General features: G+C 51.2%; 1 protein-coding gene across 3 annotated transcripts in view; it reads left to right on the top strand.

The window, feature by feature from the left end:
* The first annotated feature begins 244 nt into the window (after positions 1-244).
* The window catches only part of pex14 (peroxisomal biogenesis factor 14), a 56,727-nt gene continuing 35,663 nt past the window's right edge, over positions 245-21,308 (top strand). Inside the window, exons 1-2 of one of the 3 annotated variants that reach the window (XM_049016395.1) lie at positions 245-480; positions 3,798-3,842. In XM_049016395.1, coding sequence (XP_048872352.1) covers positions 442-480; positions 3,798-3,842 — 84 coding nt within the window. In that variant the 5' untranslated portion in view covers positions 245-441. Of the gene's footprint in view, positions 481-3,797; positions 3,843-19,546; positions 19,600-21,308 lie in introns of those variants that run through there. The other 2 variants (XM_049016397.1, XM_049016398.1) reach the window with 2 other exon arrangements.

Genomic DNA, 21,308 nt, shown 5'->3' with positions numbered 1-21,308 from the left:
CGTTTGCAGAACCCAAAGACAGCTTTTTTTAAAAAAAATCTAGATGGTCAACTCTCATGATATATCCGTGTTAAGCTTCCTAAGCGGGGGTTCTGTTCCACTCAGAGGACGCACGCGCAAATTGTTATAGAGAGTTAAATAAAAAACAAGTTGAATGTTTTTTTTTATGAGATGTTGCACATACTTTTTTTCAACGAAAAACTACAAACGTAGATAAATCCGGTCAGTTTCTTGGGGACGCCTTCATGTAGAAGAATTATGTCTGATTTTTAAGGGAGTTGTGTCACGATTCCAAATCCAGGCGAAGTAAACGCTGGATGCGGGAGCGTCTCGTACGTCTCCGGAGCGTCTCGCGGCAGCGCCGACTCGTCTCTCCATTAGCCGGCCTGCCGGCGCGCGCTGATCGGGGTCCGATGGGCCGGCCTGCACAGGCTGGGGAAGATGGCGCCTTCCGAGCAAGCCGAGCAGCAGGCGCAGGTGGTGTGTTTAAACGCTTTAATTCCGGCATGTGTTCTTCATGCATCGTAATGTCCATGTCTCTTTTTTGCCTCGTTAGCACCCGCGATGCGGCGGGGTTCACTTTGTGCTGGCGTTGGGAGGGGTGGGGCAAAAACGCAACAAAGTTACCCAGCGGAGTGCTTCACCTTCGAGTCCCCGCGTTTGACAGGTGCAGGCCGAGTGGCGTTTCCGTGTTGGGTTCCCCTCCAGAAAAAAAAGGCAAAGAAGTGTCATGCCCGACTGGTTAACACCGTAAAGTAGCCCCCCGAAAGCCGAGTGCGGACGGCGTGTCGGGCCGCGGCGCGGCGCTATAAACGCTGTTTAGCCTCCTGCGTGGCGGCGGTCCGCTTCGCCCGCGCTGGGCTGCTGCAGCGGCTATTAGATGCACATGAGGATGTAAACTAGTCAGCCCAGATGTGTTTAACATCGTATTAGCCATTTTCTTAATTCGTGTAGTAAGAGGATTATGTTACAGGCAGCATGCGGGCTCTTCGTGCGCGGATCAGGGTTATGCTTATGGTTATAGACTAATTGTTCAGTGGTGATCTTAGCACCCCAAAGCAGTTAAACCATTACATAACGTTTTGACAGTGTTATTTCGTGAAGTAGTGGCCGGCGTGACGAAGTGATAAAATGTCGGTATTCAGAAAACCTTCACTGTGTTTCATATGCTTGCGTGGAGGAGGCTTTCTTTGCTTACTTTAGGACGTGTCCTTTTGATTTGCTTTTAAGATAAAAAGGTCACGCTCAGTACACTACGGTTTGTATAATCCACTTGTTGGGTTGTATTAACGTTCTATATATATGGACATCTATTATTTAACCAATATAGCAACAGATACACTAATTCATTTTAATTCAGCATCTTTGTTTAATAAATCTGGGGCAGAAATGGCGTACCCATTGTATGCTTTCTGTAGTTAAGCATTTTATTGCTATTTTGATATTTAAGTGATTTGGTGGTTACTGGAGACTTACATCTTCTGTCACTATGGGTGAACAGCATTAGGCTCAGCTTTTCAGGGTCAGTGTCGGTATTGACCTCCTAGACGCATAAACTTTGGTCCTGACTGCAGTCTTGTGCAATCCGGAGAAGCCTTTTGAGCTCCTGTTACAGATTACAGGCCTGGCAGTTTTAATTATACATGCAATACTGAGTGTCAGTGTCTAGGGTGTTTTTTTCGGCAGGGTTTGATGACCTGACGTTGGAAGCGCAGAGGCAATCTTTGACCAGTCGATAAGACTGTCAGTGTTACAACAAGACCGTTGTCCTTAAAGGTCACTGCCTTTGAGATAGAAGTGCCGTCAGGATTAAGCAGCTGTACCTATTGGTGACAGAATGCTGTTGTACTTCTGGTTTTATAGAAGTGATTAACTTTGTAGATGGGTAGCAGTGTGCAGAAGTCAGTCCCATGAAAAGACAAATTTCTTTGGATATGAGCTTTCTCTCTTTGAAGTGATGTAAGTGACCATTGATTGACCATGCTTGACCTTTACTGAATTTTCAGTCTAAAGCGGCCAGATGCCACCGTGTCTGTCTTTGCATGGTGAAAAAATAACTGCTGAAGAGGCATAGCTGTTTGGTCCGTGGTCTTTGGTCTCTGAACTTTACTTGGCTGAGATCGGTAATCTATGGATATTTCTAATTTAACAGAAGCAGTGCTTCTTGGAAGACCTGGATTACATGCTGTCAGTTTGAGATTCATTTCCTTCAGATATAGGCGGTGTGTCACACTCATGCTGTGTTGTCTGCTGCATACAGTACTGATGTTATTGTTTCCTTTACATGTAGCCACTGGTAAGGTACTGTGCTGGATAGGCGCCGTTGATTGGATGAGGGGCCTGTCTGTCAACACAACAGCCTGTAGGATGCAGTTATGTGTGGGTCAGAACAATTTCCTTAAAACTTTTGAGTCGTTTTATTGCCACAGAATAGATGGTGGACTTAGCGGCCTGCACAGCTTGCTGGCCCCCTGCCGGACCCCCAGAGCTTTTGTGGTAACGGCCCTAGTGTGTTAAAAAAAAAAAAGGTTCCCTTAGCATTTCAATCTGTTACCCGCGTCGTATGGCAGCTGTAACTGGAAGATGAATATCTTACTTATTTTGTATTGGGATTCACTTTTGTCTCTCAATCTGAACTTTCAAAACCGCCCCCCCCCAACCCCTTGGCTGTCCCCCCAAGCTGGCAAATGACTGTGCTGGTCACACTGGGGGGGTCAGACCATGTGTCACACCTCAGCCTGACTTGGGCCTTGGCCCAGGTAGAATTAGTTTTATCTGAGTGATGCTGTGTGAAGGTGCCACCGCAGTGCTGCTGCACCTGGACCTGCAAGAAACCAGCCTGGCCGAGAACGTGGAGAGAGATGGTCTGTGGTTTAATGGGGATTTAACCATTGGTCAGGATGAACACCTCTCTGGTTACGATGTAAACTCCTCTAATGCTGAAATTGTACGATACCTGTATGCATATGCATGGACATCTCCTCCTCTGTTATCTTAGCCTATTGTACTTCAATGACTGAAATAAACTGAAGCCAGACCACATGATCGATCTCTGCCCCCCCGGTGCTCAGGGGAAATAGCTGGGGGGTCCTTTCTTTATAGGGATCGTTCGCTCTTGTGGTCGTTTGATTTTTTTTTTCTTAGTCTCAGCTCGGTGGCCAAAGCGGCTTCGGCTTGTGGTCCTCCAGGGACGTACGTTGGAGATTGTAGGTGGGGTAATGAAGTTCGCATCTTGTTTTGAATGGTCCAAGACAACCTGGAGAATATGAATGTAGAAGAGCCATAGAGAGGAAGTCTGGGAGGAACACTGCGTGTCTGGAATGCTTGGCTTACCGGGGGGGGGGGGGGAATGCCCGGAAATTGGGAGCTCTGAAGTCCATTTGGGCTTGTGCTCCTTCTAAGAAATGTCACATGATGTGTTGAATGTGTTTTTTTTTTTTTAAACCCATTGTATGGTCTTGTGTTTTCATCCAGTTTGTGCCTTTATGTGGCTTCGTGTGACCCAGGGCTGAGCAGTCTTACCCAGAAAGGGCCGGTGTGTGTGCAGGTTTTTGGGATAACCTTTAGGTCAGCTGTTCAAACCCAGGTGCGAGGACTCTTCAGTCAGTCTGTCCTCTAATTAGTAACCTAATTAGGGAGCTGCAGCGAAAACCCACCACACAGCGGCCCACTCTGGGTAAGATTGCCCACCCCCTGGTGTAACCGCATTTTGATATAGTCGGTGAACAAGGGCGCAATGCCTAGTGTGGCCACTAGATGGCGACGCATTCTAATGCAACTCTCCCGTTTTTTTTCAGGCCACTGCCCTGTCCAAAGAAGAGGCGGAACCGAGAGAAGCGCTGGTAAGACTTTAGTACTGTGCCCACCGCGTATGTCTGCGGAATAACCCAGTGTGAACTCATGAAGCTGCATAATTATATAAATCTGTAAGGTTATACCTCCATCCCGATTAACCCTCAGCTTTGTAGGGCAAAATGCGTTTTGAAATGTGGCTCGATCAGCTGTTAGCGTAGCGTGGTGCAAGGTGAGGACACGGGTTCCGGCTCGCCCGCGGATCCTCTCCGGCCCCCTCAGACTCGCAGTCGCCTTCCATTCTCACCCAGGCTGCTCCTCTTCGGCAGGGCTGCCCGTTTGATGTCACTTTAACTCGTTTGCCTGAGTGGTGATGCTTTTGTTGCGTTTTCAGTATTGCGGCCGATATTGGAAACCGCCGCTTCGCTTAAGCACCCCTCAGGCGCCAGGCTTTGCCCTCGACTCTCTGCGTGTTCGCGCCTCAAAGGGCAGCGTAATGGGAGATGTGGGGGGGGGCGTCCTGCACGTCTGCGCAGATGGCAGTGCAGGACCTGAGCGTTGGCACCGCCCCCACCCCGATAGTGACTTTCACTAGTGCTCTCCTGTTGGTCTCCACTCCCTGGAGCCCCTTGCCCCCCCACCCCTCTGGCCCTGACCTGACCCTTCTCTCCAGCCTTTCTCCGGCCTTCGTACCCTGCCTCAGAGACACGCTCTCACACATCTTCTCGCTGCAAGAACAAATCTTGACGACGATGCATCTGATTTAGAAAGTAGCTGACAAGTAGTTTTTTTTTTTTTTTTTTAAACCCCCCCCGACTAGCTGCTCTTTCCCAGTTAAGTGGATTACCACAGTGCAGGATAATTCCTGTCACAAGGAATTATTTGGACGAGGTGAATAATTGAAATTTGTCTGAAAGAATTGTGGCTGGATAGCAGGAAGGGGCTGCCATCAGGGGCCTGGGGGGGGCAGGGGGCACCCTAACGGGTTGTGACTCATCTCGTGGTATCAGATAGGCCTGGGCACCAAGCTCTGCCCTCACTTGCTCCCGCTCGCTTTATAAGTCATGCAGTGGACACCTTGGATCATATAAGGTGTCTGGATATTTGGCTTATACAGTAATGGGTCCGATAAAGCAAAAAATTACAAAAAAAATTGTATGTTAGGTTTGAATCACGCGCTAAATGCTCTTGGAATGACTGCAGCTGTTGACAGCCGCGTCTCCCATGTCTGCTGACACAGAGGTGACCTTTGCCGAAAATACGCGGTAGGCTTCTCACCTGCGTGACCTGTACGATCGTCTGTCAGAGCCGCAGCGTGCTTCTACGGCTTTTCGGTTATGCACCTGCCATCTAATGCTTCAGTCTAATCAATGGTTTAAGGTGTCTTATATGAAGGTCCTTCGACTCCTGAGAGAGATTGCCTAGAAACTGCTTATATGGCTAACATTGGCTCCCCCTGCTGGATGGGAGGACTGGCCTGTTCAGGTGTGGCAGGTTGCTGCAGAGTGCACTAGCAGTAAGGGTGGGTTTTTGGGGGTGGGAGGTATAGCTTGTGGCAGAACCCCCCCCCCCCCCCCAACCCACAGGATCAGCCCCCTCCCTGCTGCGTATCCCTCCTGCATTTCCAAACATCACTGGCCTGCTGTTGAAAGGGTTTGGGGGTGTTTCACGGGGCAGGGGCGGGGGGAGGGGAGTGGGGGAGGGGGATAATAAAAAAAAAAAAAGAAAGTTGTCAGAAGAACATCCCGGTCTCACGGCAACTTCAAACGCTCCCCTTCCCCAGGATATTAGGCGACTGTGATGAAAAATTTAGCGAGCATTAAAGACGACGCTTTGAAGTGATCTGTTTGGGCTTGGCAGCCTCCGAATTTCCGGAGCCCCTCTGCTCCCCGGTGCTGTGAGGGCGGGAAACAGACACACACACACACACACACACACACACACACACACACACACACACACACGCACAGGCGCTCCCACATGCGTGTGCATGACCACTGTCAGGGGCCCCTTCTGCTTTTCCCACCTCCTCTTTTCTAATTCCTTTCTCTCCTCTTTAATTCCTTTCTTTTATCTAGCCCCCTGCCCCACCCTGCCCCGAGTGATGGTGGACATCTGTTGCTCGTATGCTTGGATTGGGAAAACAATGTTATCTCTGACTGGGGGCCAGTTGACGCTGTCTGCTTCTTTTGCCAGAATGAAGGCTGTGGTTATAGCCATTCAAACACATCATCATTATGTTTTTTTTCTCGCTTTAAAACGCTTCCTGGGAGTTTCTGTTCGGCAGCTTCATTTGTTCTGTGATGTTCGCGCCGCAGACGCGCGGAGCCTCCGAACCGCCCCGTCTGATCCTGTGAGACCAGGCTGCGCTCTCAGCCGGTCAGGCGGCATTTTAATACTTCCACAGTTCTTTTCTCATTACTTTTTTATAGTGATTGCAGTCTTCCTTCAGGAAGGGTGACTTTCGGTCATTGCAGGGTGCGTAACTGACCAGGGATGGCGCTGTGCAGCTCAGCTACGCTTCATTTTCCGGGTGGGTTTGGGGGGGGGCATTTCTGGGTCTCTGTGTGTGCGTCTGGGTCTGGGGGGAAGGTGGGGGCTGTGGGGGCTGCGGGGGGACGGATTTGAAGCTGATGTGTAGACGTCCTTCTTAGCGCTGCGTCAAATGGCTTTTTTATTGAGGGTCATGTTTGGTGGAAACCATTTTAATGTTTTTTTTTTTGGGTCCTGATAGATTAACTCTTTAACGGTAATACTTTCCCAGCTACAAAATGACAGGTGTTTCACTTTCTGGGGGGGGCGGCCAGTGACCCCGTCTGATGATGGCGGTTAATGAAGCCGAGGCCGAGGCGGCCGGTTTATCGCCGGGTGTCCGTTCCCGGAGTGCTGTGGTGACCGTGCCGTTCCAAGGACACCTGGCACTCGGGTCACCTAATTGCCTTTTATGATTATGGCCGGGCGTCAGATTTACTGCGCGAGTGAGTCTGCAGCCGCAGGCGGGTGGGGGTCTCGCTCCGTCTCTGGGAAGCTCTCTGCTGGCCTACAGCAGGTCTGTTTCTGCTGTCTGCGGCTCGTCTTTCTTTAGGTTTACATCTCTTTATAATTTTGTTTTGTTTTTTTTCTTTGAGGGCGGGGCGTTAGCACATGAGCGGGGAGGGTGACGCAGAGCTGAGCTCCTCGTTTTCCCTCCAGACCTGCAACGGCGTCCCGGAGCATCCGCCTATTTTCTGACAGCAGTTTCGTTCCGTCTGTCTTCTTATAAAATTTTGCTTTCTGCTTGCCAGCAGTGTCATTTGCCCCCCCCACTCTCTTACTCATTTTCAGCACATTGCACTGACTATTCTGGAAATGGGTGTTTACATATTGATGCAGAAATTACTTGGTTGAGTCCCACGTGATTCATGAGCAGAAGAGCTTCACTGTTTTTGTAAACGTAGATTTGCGATTGGGGGTGAGACAACAGTTCTAACGGTTTGTTTTCCTCGACAGTCGCTCTCTCAGGTGGCTTGTGCAGCCTGCTTTGACTGACCAGTTGAAACTATCCCGCTTTAGCTGGGACCGACCGGTCGAGACCGCCCCCTTGCATTAAGCTGGTCAGCTTTAAGTCCTAGGTGTGTGGTCACCTGGCTGCCTTGTTTGTCGTAAGATGGTTTGACTCCTGCATCTGTGGAAACGGGCTGCTTCAGTGCTGAACAGACGGAAGCTTCAGGGTTGAATGCTGGGGGTCCCCCTCAGTCTATGTCACCGATTGGGTCCCCCTCAGTCTATGTCACCGATCGGGTCCCCCTCAGTCTATTTCGCCGATCGGGTCCCCCTCAGTCTATTTCGCCGATCGGGTCCCCCTCAGTCTATTTCGCCGATCGGGTCCCCCTCAGTCTATTTCACCGATCGGGTCCCCCTCAGTCTATGTCGCCGATCGGGTCCCCCTCAGTCTATTTCGCCGATCGGGTCCCCCTCAGTCCATTTCGCCGATCGGGTCCCCCTCAGTCCATTTTACCGATCGGGTCCCCCTCAGTCTATTTTGCCAGTGGAGACGGGGGACTCCTGCCAATCTGGGGCCCCTTGTTCCGATCGTGCTCTAGGTAGCTGCCTAGCTTAGATCCGGCCCTAAGTAGGTTAGCTTTGCTGAAGTGGCTTAATGTTCGTCTGTGTGTGTGGTGCGTATATGTCCCGTCCTCCTTGGTGGGCCGAAAGGGATGTCTTGCAGATCCTGGGAAGCGCTGTGTTGGGAATCGCCAAGCCGGCCTTTGGATTGGTCAGGAGATAATCGGACATAGAAATATCCTGGCCAATCAGCTGCGTCGTTCTGCAACATGTAGTGTTTTTAACATTCTCTGGTTGAATAGGCGTGTGCATGCTCCTAATCAGGGCCCACCCCCCCATCCCAACTTAATTAACTCACCACTGGTGCCTAGGAAGCTGCAGTCTAATTGTGGCTCCCCCGCCCTGTGACACGGCCAGCGTGACGTGCTCTGTGCACGTAGAACACGGGCAGTGTGAATGGGCTACACGTGCTTAACTACTGGCGTAAACACTGCCGTGAAACACGTAAAGAACATTATTCTTCCAGAATCACTGCAATTTCTCCTGCCTTTAATACCTGTCACATTACTTCATGTAATTGCATTGCTTCCTCCCGAGGCCTACCTGGCACTGAGTAGCCTGGGGTTGTGAGTTGTAGGGTGGCCCTTCTTTGGAAGCCTGCAGCTGGGCATCCACCCCCTGACTGCTGGGCGTGTAGAGGCTCCTTGTGCTGTTGGAGCTGGGCTTGGGTTCTGTTGGGACCCTTGACCGACGGCTCAGCAGTCAGAGCCTTTAGCTGTTGTCCAGTCCTGGATTCTTTTCTTTTTTGCTGCCCTCCTGAAGTCGGACGTCCATAATGCTGTAATAGGGCGAGGAAGCTCCGTGTTTTTGTGTGTTGCTGTACAACACGGACCCGTTTTAAGACTGCATGATGAAGCAGAACTGAGACTTTAATTAGCCTATGGTGCATGTCTGAGGGCTTTTTAATACCAGAAAATACGTTACTGTAAACAATATGGTGACCGGGCTGTAATTTCGATGCTCATGAGTGAGTCACACAGCAGAGCGTGTCATTATTGCGTACATCTTGCCTAAAGGTGACAGAAATATGACCCTGTTTTAATTACAGTAGAGCTGTTTTTTAATGTTTTTTTTGTTTTTTAGAGGTTGGGAATCTGACATGCAAACCACTGTTTTTCTTTGTAATTATTGTTTGCTATATTTCGCTTTTTATTTCATTTTTATTTGCTCTTCATTTCTGTCTGGGACTTCAGCGACAGTTGAAGATCGCTAATTTTCCATTGTTAAATTTGCCCCAGGCATGTGAACTCAGGACAGGATGAAGGACTGTGCTGGTTGGCTCACCCCTGTCCGGGTGCCCGCACCCCTCACGGCCCACAGTGTCACTCGACATTCCTAATTACAGCCCGTCGCGTTGATTAGCCTGAAAGGCAATTACAGCGGCACTGTGCCACGGGCGATGGACGTGGGATGGATGCTGACTGGCCGGACATGTCCCTCGCTCTGTTTTGGGCACGTCAGCGGCACTGTCAGCTCTCCTCCGCCTCACCGTCTTCTCACTGGATTTTAATGAACAGGAATGTGATGGAAGGCTTGGTTTTAGGACGACACATCAGCGGCATGATCAGAGAGGGCACAGAAAACTGCTTTCAGGCAGGAGCAGCCTGACACATCCAGAGCCTTGCTCTCTGCTCAGGAGAGCCTCTTCGAGATGGGCTGACCCCAGGTGTGGTAGTCCGATCATCTCCCTCCCACAGACGGGTGTGGTAGTCCGATCATCTCCCTCCCACAGACGGGTGTGGTAGTCCGATCATCTCCCTCCCACAGACGGGTGTGGTAGTCTGATCATCTCCCTCCCACAGACGGGTGTGGTAGTCTGATCATCTCCCTCCCACAGACAGGTGTGGTTGTAATGGGCTCAACTGTTTCCAGTTTAGGAGTGTACCGTCCTTGTAAGCTCAAACTCCTTTTTTCCCAAAATCCTGGAAGCCTGGCGAATCAAAGAGAGGGGGAGAGAGAGAGAGATGCAGAATCCCTAATCGACACGTTGGGAATGTTCGCTTGCCGGCTTCCTGGTAAGCTATTAGCTGCTAATTCATCCATGGGCTCCCCTGCAGGGCCAGTTACGCGCTTGCATTGGGCAGGATTCCCACGGTGCGTTTGTAGCTACACAGCCTGAAAAACTCCTCTCTCCGTAATTATTTAACATTACACGCCGGCTTAAAGTGGTTATCAGTGGAAGGACATTAGCAAGGGGCCCGGAAAGTTATTTAATCTGGGACGAGGCTCCGTGCCTGCCGATCCGGGAGGGCCGCTTAACTTCACGCTTTTCTACTGAATTGACTCCAATTTCGGCTCTTATTGGACCGAGGAGTTTCCTTCTTTATTTCCATGAGCTCAGGAGAGACGTAATTCAATTCGGCAGTGATGGCGGCAGCCCCAACTTTAATTAACTAATTCTGCAAAGTTATTTTTTTTAAAACATTACTGTACTTAATGAAACTTCAGTGAGTAACACAGAATGGTATGAAACTCGAAGAGGGCGGTGTCGATGTTCTCACGTCCTTGACCCCTTTGTAAGTGATACATTGGCCTCCATGCTGTATCCAGCCAGCTGGGCTGGTCTGCTGGGACCAATCTGAGCTGGGTTTCATGGTGGACTTACCTTTTGCAGTCAAGGCAGCAGTTTGACTGGTTCCTTCAACTGCAGCAATGCTGATTTTAGTCCTGTGGAGGCAATTCATGGTCAAAGCCACCAGTAACTTGTGAAAATGGAAAAATTTTACATAGGCCTTTCAGTCTGTGGTGATGTCAGTGAAGCATTAGTGTGTGTTTGCTAGTTAAATAGGTCATTTTTTAGTGCAGGGTGTTTGGCTGCTGTTGTTTAGGTCAGCAGCCTTGTGGTGCAGTGTGACAGCAGGTCGGCTGCTGAGATGTAAAGCCTCAGCTATTTAGCAGCTGGTCTCACTGTTTTGGTTACACTGCATGTGTCTCTGCTTGGTTACGCTCTTCAGCTGCAGCATTACACTGGCTATAGGGGTCACTATTTAGCTACTCATGGTTACACTGCTTAGCAACTGGTGGCACTGTTGTCGCTACAGAGGTCACTGTTTTTAGCTGTATTTGGTTACATTGTCGCTCTACAGGAGTCACTGTTCATCTCTTAGAAGGTTGCACTACTTAGCTGCAGGGTTACACGCTTTAGCTGTAGGGGTCACTGTTTAGCTCGTTCTACATTTTTGCTCCCTCCCAGCTTGCTGTGGACTGTCTACTGGGTCCCCGAGGACTGGGTGGAGAAACACTGGTTACACCAGCTACATGGTTAAACTGTTTGGCTACCTCTGTGGTATACCCCCCCCCCCCCCCACAGCTTAATGCAGCCGCCTGCACATGCCACGTAAATATAATAAAGGAACTCGCTTGCACTTCCACGCCACGGTGTCTGCCGTAATTCATGTGGACTGGAGGAGTGTTGCATTGTGGGAGCAGCGTGAGCGGACCAATCGCTCGTTTGTCACCTTTAATGAATGGCGGGATGTAAATTATGAAGTTGAGCTTCCAAATGTAAATGCACTTTATTTTAGTCCCCTAATGCAAGCAACCCCCTCAATACATTACGGATGGGGGGGGGGGGGGGTAGCTGGGGGTAGGGGTGGGGGGAGCATAAAAATTCAGACTCTTTTTCACAATCAATAATAAACACAAAAGACTCTAGGTGGGGAGAGGGGAATTATATAATATAAGGGGTTCAGATCATAAATTACTGCTTGAAAACAGGCTTGTAGACTAAAAACATAAATACATTAATGTTATTAATAATGTAGTGACTAATAGTTCCATCAGTACAGTAATAGCAGTTTAATGGAATATGACAGCATGGATGTATTACGCTCCGCAGCATTAGATGGCACCCCACAGGACATTTGTCACCGTTTTCTTAAACATACTTTTTCTGATTGTTTTGTTTAACTAATTGCTTAATTTTTTTAAACACCCCCCCCCCACCCCACACGCACACTCTCTGTAACCTTTCCTGTCAGGAGAAACATGTAGCAGCCGTGAATGAACATGCGTCTCCCCGCCGCGTTTTTGACGGGAGGTAACGGGACTGCATGGCAAAGGCGGGTTCGGATGTGAGCGGGTTGGGGGGTGGGGGGTGCTTGGAAAGCTAAGCTGTACCTGCGATGCCTGGGGGGGGGCTCTGTGCCCTCTCTGCTGATGCCCTCCTTTACACACGTGCCTCTAGCGCTTGTCTGCGCTTTCTAACTGCATCCTTTTCTTCTTGGTGCGTAATGGCGCCGCTAACTACTCTGGAAGGTTATTTATGCCCTTTGCTGCATTTCACTTACTGTATTTTTTTTTCAAAAAGCAAATGTTAGCTCCCATTAATTGTGTTTAAATGATAAATAATATGCTGAATTCAAAGGTGCTGTTATTGAGATTTGAATTCCACACTGAAGAGCAGCCCACGTCCATGCTGACGAGCTTGATGTTGATTAAAATATTCCCATATTGCGCTATTATTACAGCATATCAGGATAGATAAACGCTCCGTCGTCGTGGCCCTAACGACTGATGAAGAGATCGTCAGTCATTAGCTCCTGTGTGAACTCCTGCTTTATTACATTCTTTTTAATGTGTGCAGAAGAAAGACGTAACTGTCTTTCTGTAGCTATGGGGCTATAAAAGGGAAACTGCGAAAAAAAAGTGCTTTATTTTACAGTCTTGGATGAAGTTTGTAAGTTTGTTTTTCCTGATGTTGATGTATTGCTTTTTAATCGTGTTTGTGAGCCCTTAAAAAGCAATACGTTTTTGGTCCTGCACTCTCCAACTGAACCCCATAAATGCACCATCTTCATAAGCGACGCCTTTCACTCCCCTGGGCTGGAGGGCGGGGGGCGTGTCAGTGAGACGATGCTGTGGCGGTTATACACAGAGGCGGCGTCTGTCTGTCTATGATCACACTGTGGTATGCTTTTGGCGTGATGCTGAGCGCGTGTGTCCCTGTCCACTTCCTGTCTGCGTCACCTTCGTTTGGCGTGATGCTGAGCGCGTGTGTCCCTGTCCCCTTCCTGTCTGCGTCACCTTCGTTTGGCGTGATGCTCAGCACGTGTGTCTCTGTCCGCTTCCTGTCTGCGTCACCTTCATTTGGCGTGATGCTCAGTGCGTGTGTCCCTGTCCCCTTCCTGTCTGCGTCACCTTCGTTTGGCGTGATGCTGAGCGCGTGTGTCTCTGTCCCCTTCCTGTCTGCGTCACCTTCGTTTGGCGTGATGCTGAGCGCGTGTGTCCCTGTCCCCTTCCTGTCTGCGTCACCTTCGTTTGGCGTGATGCTGAGCGCGTGTGTCCCTGTCCCCTTCCTGTCTGCGTCACCTTCGTTTGGCGTGATGCTGAGCGCGTGTGTCTCTGTCCCCTTCCTGTCTGCGTCACCTTCGTTTGGCGTGATGCTGATTGCGTGTGTCCCTGTCCCCTTCCTGTCTGCGTCACCTTCGTTTGGCGTGATACTGAGCGCGTGTGTCCCTGTCCCCTTCCTGTCTGCGTCACCTTCGTTTGGCGTGATGCTGAGCGCGTGTGTCTCTGTCCCCTTCCTGTCTGCGTCACCTTCGTTTGGCGTGATGCTGATTGCGTGTGTCCCTGTCCCCTTCCTGTCTGCGTCACCTTCGTTTGGCGTGATGCTCAGCGCGTGTGTCCCTGTCCCCTTCCTGTCTGCGTCACCTTCGTTTGGCGTGATGCTGAGCGCGTGTGTCTCTGTCCCCTTCCTGTCTGCGTCACCTTCGTTTGGCGTGATACTGAGCGCGTGTGTCCCTGTCCCCTTCCTGTCTGCGTCACCTTCGTTTGGCGTGATGCTGAGCGCGTTTGTCCCTGTCCCCTTCCTGTCTGCGTCACCTTCGTTTGGCGTGATACTGAGCGCGTGTGTCCCTGTCCGCTTCCTGTCTGCGTCACCTTCGTTTGACGTGATGCTCAGTGCGTGTGTCCCTGTCCGCTTCCTGTCTGCGTCACCTTCGTTTGACGTGATGCTCAGTGCGTGTGTCCCTGTCCGCTTCCTGTCTGCGTCACCTTCGTTTGGCGTGATGCTCAGTGCGTGTGTCCCTGTCCCCTTCCTGTCTGCGTCACCTTCGTTTGGCGTGATGCTGAGCGCGTGTGTCCCTGTCCCCTTCCTGTCTGTGTCACCTTCGTTTGGCGTGATGCTCAGCGCGTGTGTCCCTGTCCCCTTCCTGTCTGTGTCACCTTCGTTTGGCGTGATGCTCAGCGCGTGTGTCCCTGTCCCCTTCCTGTCTGCGTCACCTTCGTTTGGCGTGATGCTCAGCGCGTGTGTCCCTGTCCCCTTCCTGTCTGCGTCACCTTCGTTTGGCGTGATGCTCAGCGCGTGTGTCCCTGTCCCCTTCCTGTCTGCGTCACCTTCGTTTGGCGTGATGCTCAGTGCGTGTGTCCCTGTCCCCTTCCTGTCTGCGTCACCTTCGTTTGGCGTGATGCTCAGCGCGTGTGTCCCTGTCCCCTTCCTGTCTGCGTCACCTTCGTTTGGCGTGATGCTGAGCGCGTGTGTCCCTGTCCCCTTCCTGTCTGCGTCACCTTCGTTTGGCGTGATGCTGAGCGCGTGTGTCCCTGTCCCCTTCCTGTCTGCGTCACCTTCGTTTGGCGTGATGCTCAGTGCGTGTGTCCCTGTCCCCTTCCTGTCTGCGTCACCTTCGTTTGGCGTGATGCTCAGTGCGTGTGTCCCTGTCCCCTTCCTGTCTGCGTCACCTTCGTTTGGTGTGATGCTGAGCGCGTGTGTCCCTGTCCCCTTCCTGTCTGTGTCACCTTCGTTTGGCGTGATGCTGAGCGCGTGTGTCCCTGTCCCCTTCCTGTCTGCGTCACCTTCGTTTGGCGTGATGCTGAGCGCGTGTGTCCCTGTCCCCTTCCTGTCTGCGTCACCTTCGTTTGGCGTGATGCTCAGTGCGTGTGTCCCTGTCCCCTTCCTGTCTGCGTCACCTTCGTTTGGCGTGATGCTCAGTGCGTGTGTCCCTGTCCCCTTCCTGTCTGCGTCACCTTCGTTTGGCGTGATGCTCAGTGCGTGTGTCCCTGTCCGCTTCCTGTCTGCGTCACCTTCGTTTGGCGTGATGCTCAGCGCGTGTGTCCCTGTCCCCTTCCTGTCTGCGTCACCTTCGTTTGGCGTGATGCTCAGCGCGTGTGTCCCTGTCCCCTTCCTGTCTGCGTCACCTTCGTTTGGCGTGATGCTCAGCGCGTGTGTCCCTGTCCCCTTCCTGTCTGCGTCACCTTCGTTTGGCGTGATGCTCAGTGCGTGTGTCCCTGTCCCCTTCCTGTCTGCGTCACCTTCGTTTGGCGTGATGCTCAGTGCGTGTGTCCCTGTCCCCTTCCTGTCTGCGTCACCTTCGTTTGGCGTGATGCTCAGTGCGTGTGTCCCTGTCCCCTTCCTGTCTGCGTCACCTTCGTTTGGCGTGATGCTCAGTGCGTGTGTCCCTGTCCCCTTCCTGTCTGCGTCACCTTCGTTTGGCGTGATGCTCAGCGCGTGTGTCCCTGTCCCCTTCCTGTCTGCGTCACCTTCGTTTGGCGTGATGCTCAGCGCGTGTGTCCCTGTCCCCTTCCTGTCTGCGTCACCTTCGTTTGGCGTGATGCTCAGCGCGTGTGTCCCTGTCCCCTTCCTGTCTGCGTCACCTTCGTTTGGCGTGATGCTGAGCGCGTGTGTCCCTGTCCCCTTCCTGTCTGCGTCACCTTCGTTTGGCGTGATGCTGAGCGCGTGTGTCCCTGTCCCCTTCCTGTCTGCGTCACCTTCGTTTGGCGTGATGCTCAGTGCGTGTGTCCCTGTCCCCTTCCTGTCTGCGTCACCTTCGTTTGGCGTGATGCTGAGCGCGTGTGTCCCTGTCCCCTTCCTGTTTGCGCCGCATGCTTATTGCGTGATGCTGAGCATGTGTCCCTACCCTTCCTTTCCTCTTTGTGTCACATTCTTTCCTTCTGTGTGACACGTTCGCCAGAAGGGGACAGCGTTTGGCAAACATTCACTCCCACACACTTCTGTTCCACTTATGTCTTTTCTGCATCATGGGTGCACGTGCCGAACAGGTGTCCGTCTAACTGAGCATGAGGCCAGTGGTGCCCCCAGCCAGCATGTAACCCCAGATAAACTGCCATCAGCCTCCTTGGGTCCAGTACACACGTGAGTGGCAGTTTAGTTTGGGGTCCTACCCTGACGGAGACTCAGTCTGACTGTGTGAGTGAGGTCTGGCTGTGTTACTGTCGGCCATTGCGACTGGGCAGCATTACAGGCGACTGGGTAGCTGCATCGCAATACGCTCCCGCTCCGCCGGTTCGTTTTCTGAAGGGAACTCGATTTCATCTTCTATCTGCATATATTGTCCCCCCCCCCCCCCCCTAAAAAATAATAACCATCTTTCAAAGGCTTTTTTGTAAGGGCTCTGTAGTCCATTAATTAACTAAATTACTAGCAAACCAATTAATCAGTTTTAAAGTTGAAAGATGCTTATAAAACCCTGTGGAAATGGGCAGCGGCTAACCGTGATTTATTTGTATTTTATTTAAGTTTGTGTGAAACGTCTCTACCCAGAGAAATGGTGGAAGTTGGCAGTGATGCTTCTCTGCTGATGCACACGTCTGTTTGAGGTGGCGATACCTGCAGGAGATCCGCTGCGGGGGGTGTCGGTGGGTCGTGCTGTCAGCCCGTGGGTCAGCGGGTACCGCCACGTCCTGTTGGACCTCTGTCAGAGTCGTATAAAGGCAATCTCCCAGGGTGTGTGTGTGTGTGTGTGTGTGATTTATTTTTTATTTTTTAAATAAATTTTCCCCTTCTGTGCAGCTGTCATATCTAAGTGCCCACAGACATAGCACTACAGACACAGGAATGTGCATTTGAACCCCATTTGCTTCTCTCTGGGGGGGGGGGGGGGCATTTTTTGGCAGAGCGTCCCGGTGGAGGGGTACACTTCCAGGGGACACACCCCATCAGATCCGCTTGTGATGGAGGCGTCCCTCTGCTCACCAGCTAGTCCCCCATTCACGGCTTTCATGTATAACCGCTACAATTGCCGGGGGGGGGGGGGCTGCTGCCTGTCCAGCTGCCTGAAAATAATAAGTGTTTCTAGCAAGCACCAGGCGAGGCCCCCCTCTCTGCACTCCGGGGTGGGGGCCTTTGAAGTGGGGAGACCCTGGCCACACCCGTATTTGAGCAGGCAATTTCAGGTGTGCCCCTGCGAAATGTGGCCCCCACCTGTTGTTAGGCCTGAATTACTGGGGCCTTTCAAAGCACCTTTTTTGTTTTTAAGTGCAGACAGAAGATCATTCCCCCCAGTGCAGGGGCTGCCTCTGTTTACCCAGCTGTGGGGGTTCGGAGGTGTCTCTACATGCGGGCCTGGCTGCCCTTCCCTGGGAGCTGAACGGGTTAAAGGGAGGTAGTGAATAATGCTAACCGGCCCGAATTATGTGGCCGCTTTTCAGATGAGTACCTCTTTAATCCCAGGGTCCTTGTGTGCCTCTGGAGCCTAATTGTTCCTGATGGCTTGAACCAGGCAACAGACCAAGGGGGGGCCCTGCTTCACTCTACTCAGCCAGCAGATGGCGATGTTAATCTTTTAGTGGCTCTCTAAACGCACATACACCGCAGTGCCTGATGTGGGCCGTAGTGTATCCGCCTGGTAATCTTCCAATTTCCGTTTGTGTGTTTCTTACTTATTTTTAAATTTGCAGGTGTGCGTGCCACAGGTGAGTCGTGTTAAATGGCCCGTGTTCAGAGTGCCGTGCTGTAATTAGTAATTGGTGCCAGTGCTGTCTTGGTCATGATACTTAACACCATTTCGTTGTTGAGATTGTGGATGGCCTTCCTGTAAATAAGGGCCAGATGGAAATCCGGGGGATCCCAATGACAGCATTATGTAGAGCAGTGTGGTGCTTATGAATGCAGGCAGCTGCTGTTGTACCTTTGGGTGAGCAAAGAAATCTTAGTGTAAGTGGGTGAAACTTAAGTTTAAGCCATTCAGACATCTTTAATTTTGCAAGTGACATCAGTAGTGTTAGTGACGGGCTCTGGTGAGAGAGCCCCCTTGTGGATGATTGTGTCCCAGCGCTCTTCCACATGCAGGTGAAACCCAACTGTATTGAGAGAGTGGGTGGGTGGGTGCCTCAGCCCATGTGTCTGTCCCCGTTCACAGCGGCAAGAGCGGAGTGAGTCGCCGTCACCAAATGTCATCATTGACTGTAAAAGTTTGAAAAAAAATAAAAGAAGCTTCAAATTACAGGAAAGCAGCACTGCATTAAAGAACAAAGGAGATCGATGGCAGTACATTACGCTTTATGCGATTGGAAGGGGGGGTAAAAAAAAATCAACTAATTAAAATTGATTACTCTGGCTTTGTAAAAGTGTTTCTGAATTAAATTATTGTATGAAAACATTTTGACCAGTTGAGGGGCTGAAGGAAGTATCCATTACTGGATTGCCGCTGATTGGAGCGGGAATGTTAGCAGAGACGGAGTGGTGCGGCTCGTGGTGGTGCCCCCCCCGCCTGCCTCCCGGCTCCGTGGCTGCTGCAAAGTCTGCGGGGCTCCACACCCGACCTAAACGGGTCCGGCGGTGCTGCCTTTGCTGCATCCAGGTCAGCTGAGCGGCATGGAAGTGGCATAGCGGACTGGGACCTCGGATCGTGGGAATGCCACTGCCGGCAGCGGGCACGCGGAGGGCCCACCGGCCGTACCCTGGCGCTTTGACCTCCCAGAGGTATTTAGGGCAGGAAGCAGCTGTGCGCCGAGCGAGCTTTAACACCAGCATGCAAATGGCCTCTCATCGTGTCAAGTTGTCGATATGGTATCGACCTTCTCTGCCCTTATCAGGAGCGAAACCATCGCCCTCCTAATAAGCCAGGGGGCTGACAATAGCTATTCGCAGCGCGGCGTTTGAAGCGGGGTGCCCTGGCAGCTCTAACGTGCCAGAAAGGGCCATATCGACATGATTTTCCTTCAGTAACGAGCAAGTGGGCTGGGCTGCCATCTTGGCGCCTACCCCTCCTGTCCCATAAAGGCTGTCTAACAGCCAGGCACCGTTCGCTCACGTGCCCAGTCCATCGCAGACTTAAAGCAGGCCCTGGTTTCTCACTCTTTTCCTTTCAAACCCCATGTAAAGTTGTGTAATGCATGGTCACAGCTGTCTCTCTTGTTCTGAGTGGGAGGTGGGGGAGGCAGTTAGCTCTGTCACAAACACATCAACTGCTGCTATTTATAAACCTTAGTGAACCTCCAGTGGAGATTCCCCCCCCCCAGTGTTCTTTTTGACCTTTCATTTCAAAGTGTGGCTGGGGAGTGAAAGATACCCCCCCCCCCCCCCACTCCTGTACTGGAAGGTCACGGCACGAAAGTGTCGCTGCGCGGACTCTAACGTGGCCTGATCGCGGCCGTGCTGCTGTCGGCTGTGGGGGGGCCGCACTGGAATCCCAGATTGCTGCGATCTTAGCTTTCCGCCATACTGACGGACTGGGGGCTCTTTGGCACCCTGAGGAGCAGCTGTAGATGTGCAGCAGCACCAGTCCTGAAGTCTGGGTTCTGTCTGGTCTGGCTTGAGACGCTGGTGTCTGTGTAGTGGGGCTGCAGGGTCTGGGGCTGGAGCCCCCTCCCCCGGCGATCTGCTGTAGATCTCAGGTGGGCAGGACTTCCTGTCCAGATACTGATTTTGACCAAGTAAATAGCTTGGGGGGGGTGGGCAAATGAGCTCCTTCTGAATTTTGACACTGCCTCTAGGAGAGAAAGTGCTGGAATGAAGTTCAGTAAATGGTATGTTAACTTTTAAAGTGTGGTTTCTTTTTGTGGTAATGTAAGTGACTTACCCTCCGGAGTTGGCCGTCCTGTGTTTGTGAGATTTTTATTTTTGGGTTACTGAACGACATAAGCTGCTCTGAAAGGCTAGCAGAGTCTCTGCCTCTCGCTCTGACTGGCCGCCGGCCTGGAGAGGCATCTCCGCTCGGCTAAATTTCCTTTTAAGCAGAGGAGGTGTCATGATTATAAAGGCATTTAAAGACGTATGTTTTAAAAGATTAAAAACACCATTCAGTATATCAAACTGTTGGGGGTTGGGAAGGAACCGTCTAATTACATGAGAGCCGCATGCTGGCTTCAGCCCGTCTCCTCGGACGCCCGTTGGGCTTCAGTCCATCCACTGCCACTGGTCCTCTTATCAAATCACTTGCCGAGCGGCTAATTAAAATAGAGCTTCATTTTTTCTCCTGCTTTCCCCTCTTTCTGGCCCCACCTCCTCTAAGCCGTTGTTTGACAGGAACCTGAGACCGGCTTAACGTGATTCCTCGTGTCTGTAAGTCCCTTTATTACATCAGTGATGCTCTTCCACAAATGTACAGAGCTCTTGGAAATGAATTGATTCACACAGAGTCTGGCGGTCCCGCATTCGCTCCTGATCGCTCCTTATCCCGAGTCCTCTCTTCTGCCCTCCTTAACCCAGCGCCCTGTCTGTGGCCTCCTGTGATGCTGCAGTAATAGCAGAGGCCAGCCGGGGGCAGGGTGATTAAGGGTCCTGTCCAAACAGGCCTGTCTGATCTGGGAACGCCTGCTGAACTCACCGCCATCCTCCCCAGCTTTTTACTTATTGGAGCTCAACTACTTTTATACTTTTATGAGTCTAAATGAACGGTTTGTTCCGTCTTTCCCGCGGCTAAATGATTCACGTTGACCCAAAAAAATCATAAAACCAGTCAAACTCTGGGTTTCCTTCCCCAGCCTGCAACCCCCCGCCCCTTTTTTATGTGTGGAGCTTGTAGTGCCGGTTCCGAACGTCCCTTTCATATTTTACTGTTTGAAATTTGTTTTAAATATGTCCTCTTTCAGTATTAACCACGTTTACCGGCTTTAAGTAGTAAAATCTGCTGGGCGGGGAATCCTCATGGTTTCCAATAATGTGTTTTCCATTACGTCAGATCGTTTTATTTCGCCATGATTTGAGTGTTTCTGCGTGTCTCCTGCGGCCCCCCTCGCCATAGTAATTATTAGCTTAGACAAACTGTTCGTTTGAGGGGCTAAGAGGACGTCTGCAGGCCTCTCAGGCCCGGCGAATATAATAAATGAGAATGTAACACTGAGCGTTTAAGAGCGAGCATCTCCCACATGAGGAAAGATAATATAGAAGCATGTAATGTCATCAATGCATCTTCCATAAAAAAAAAAAAAACTAAATTAACCCCCCCCCCCCTCAATTCTGTGTGTATTCTGTTGTTTAAGTGCACCCTTAAATTGGAGTGCGATTCAGATATGATAATGGTGCTGCTGTGGGGTGCGATGCCTGGCCCCCATGGCGACCCCCAGGTCTGCGGTGCTCTTCCCCGCTATCCGGCCTCCTGCGCTTTTCGGTTGTAGCTAACACTGGGCCTCTCATCTCGTTTGTAAAGATTATCAGTTAAAACGATGCATTAGCAACTCTGGCCTTACAAGAAGCATTAGAGGCCGACGGGACGCCTGATCGGTGCCTGTAGGCC

The sequence above is a fragment of the Brienomyrus brachyistius genome, chromosome 6 (assembly GCF_023856365.1).
Source record: "Brienomyrus brachyistius isolate T26 chromosome 6, BBRACH_0.4, whole genome shotgun sequence".
Taxonomy (NCBI): Eukaryota; Metazoa; Chordata; class Actinopteri; order Osteoglossiformes; family Mormyridae; genus Brienomyrus; species Brienomyrus brachyistius.
This window is presented reverse-complemented; position numbering and strand designations above follow the sequence as displayed.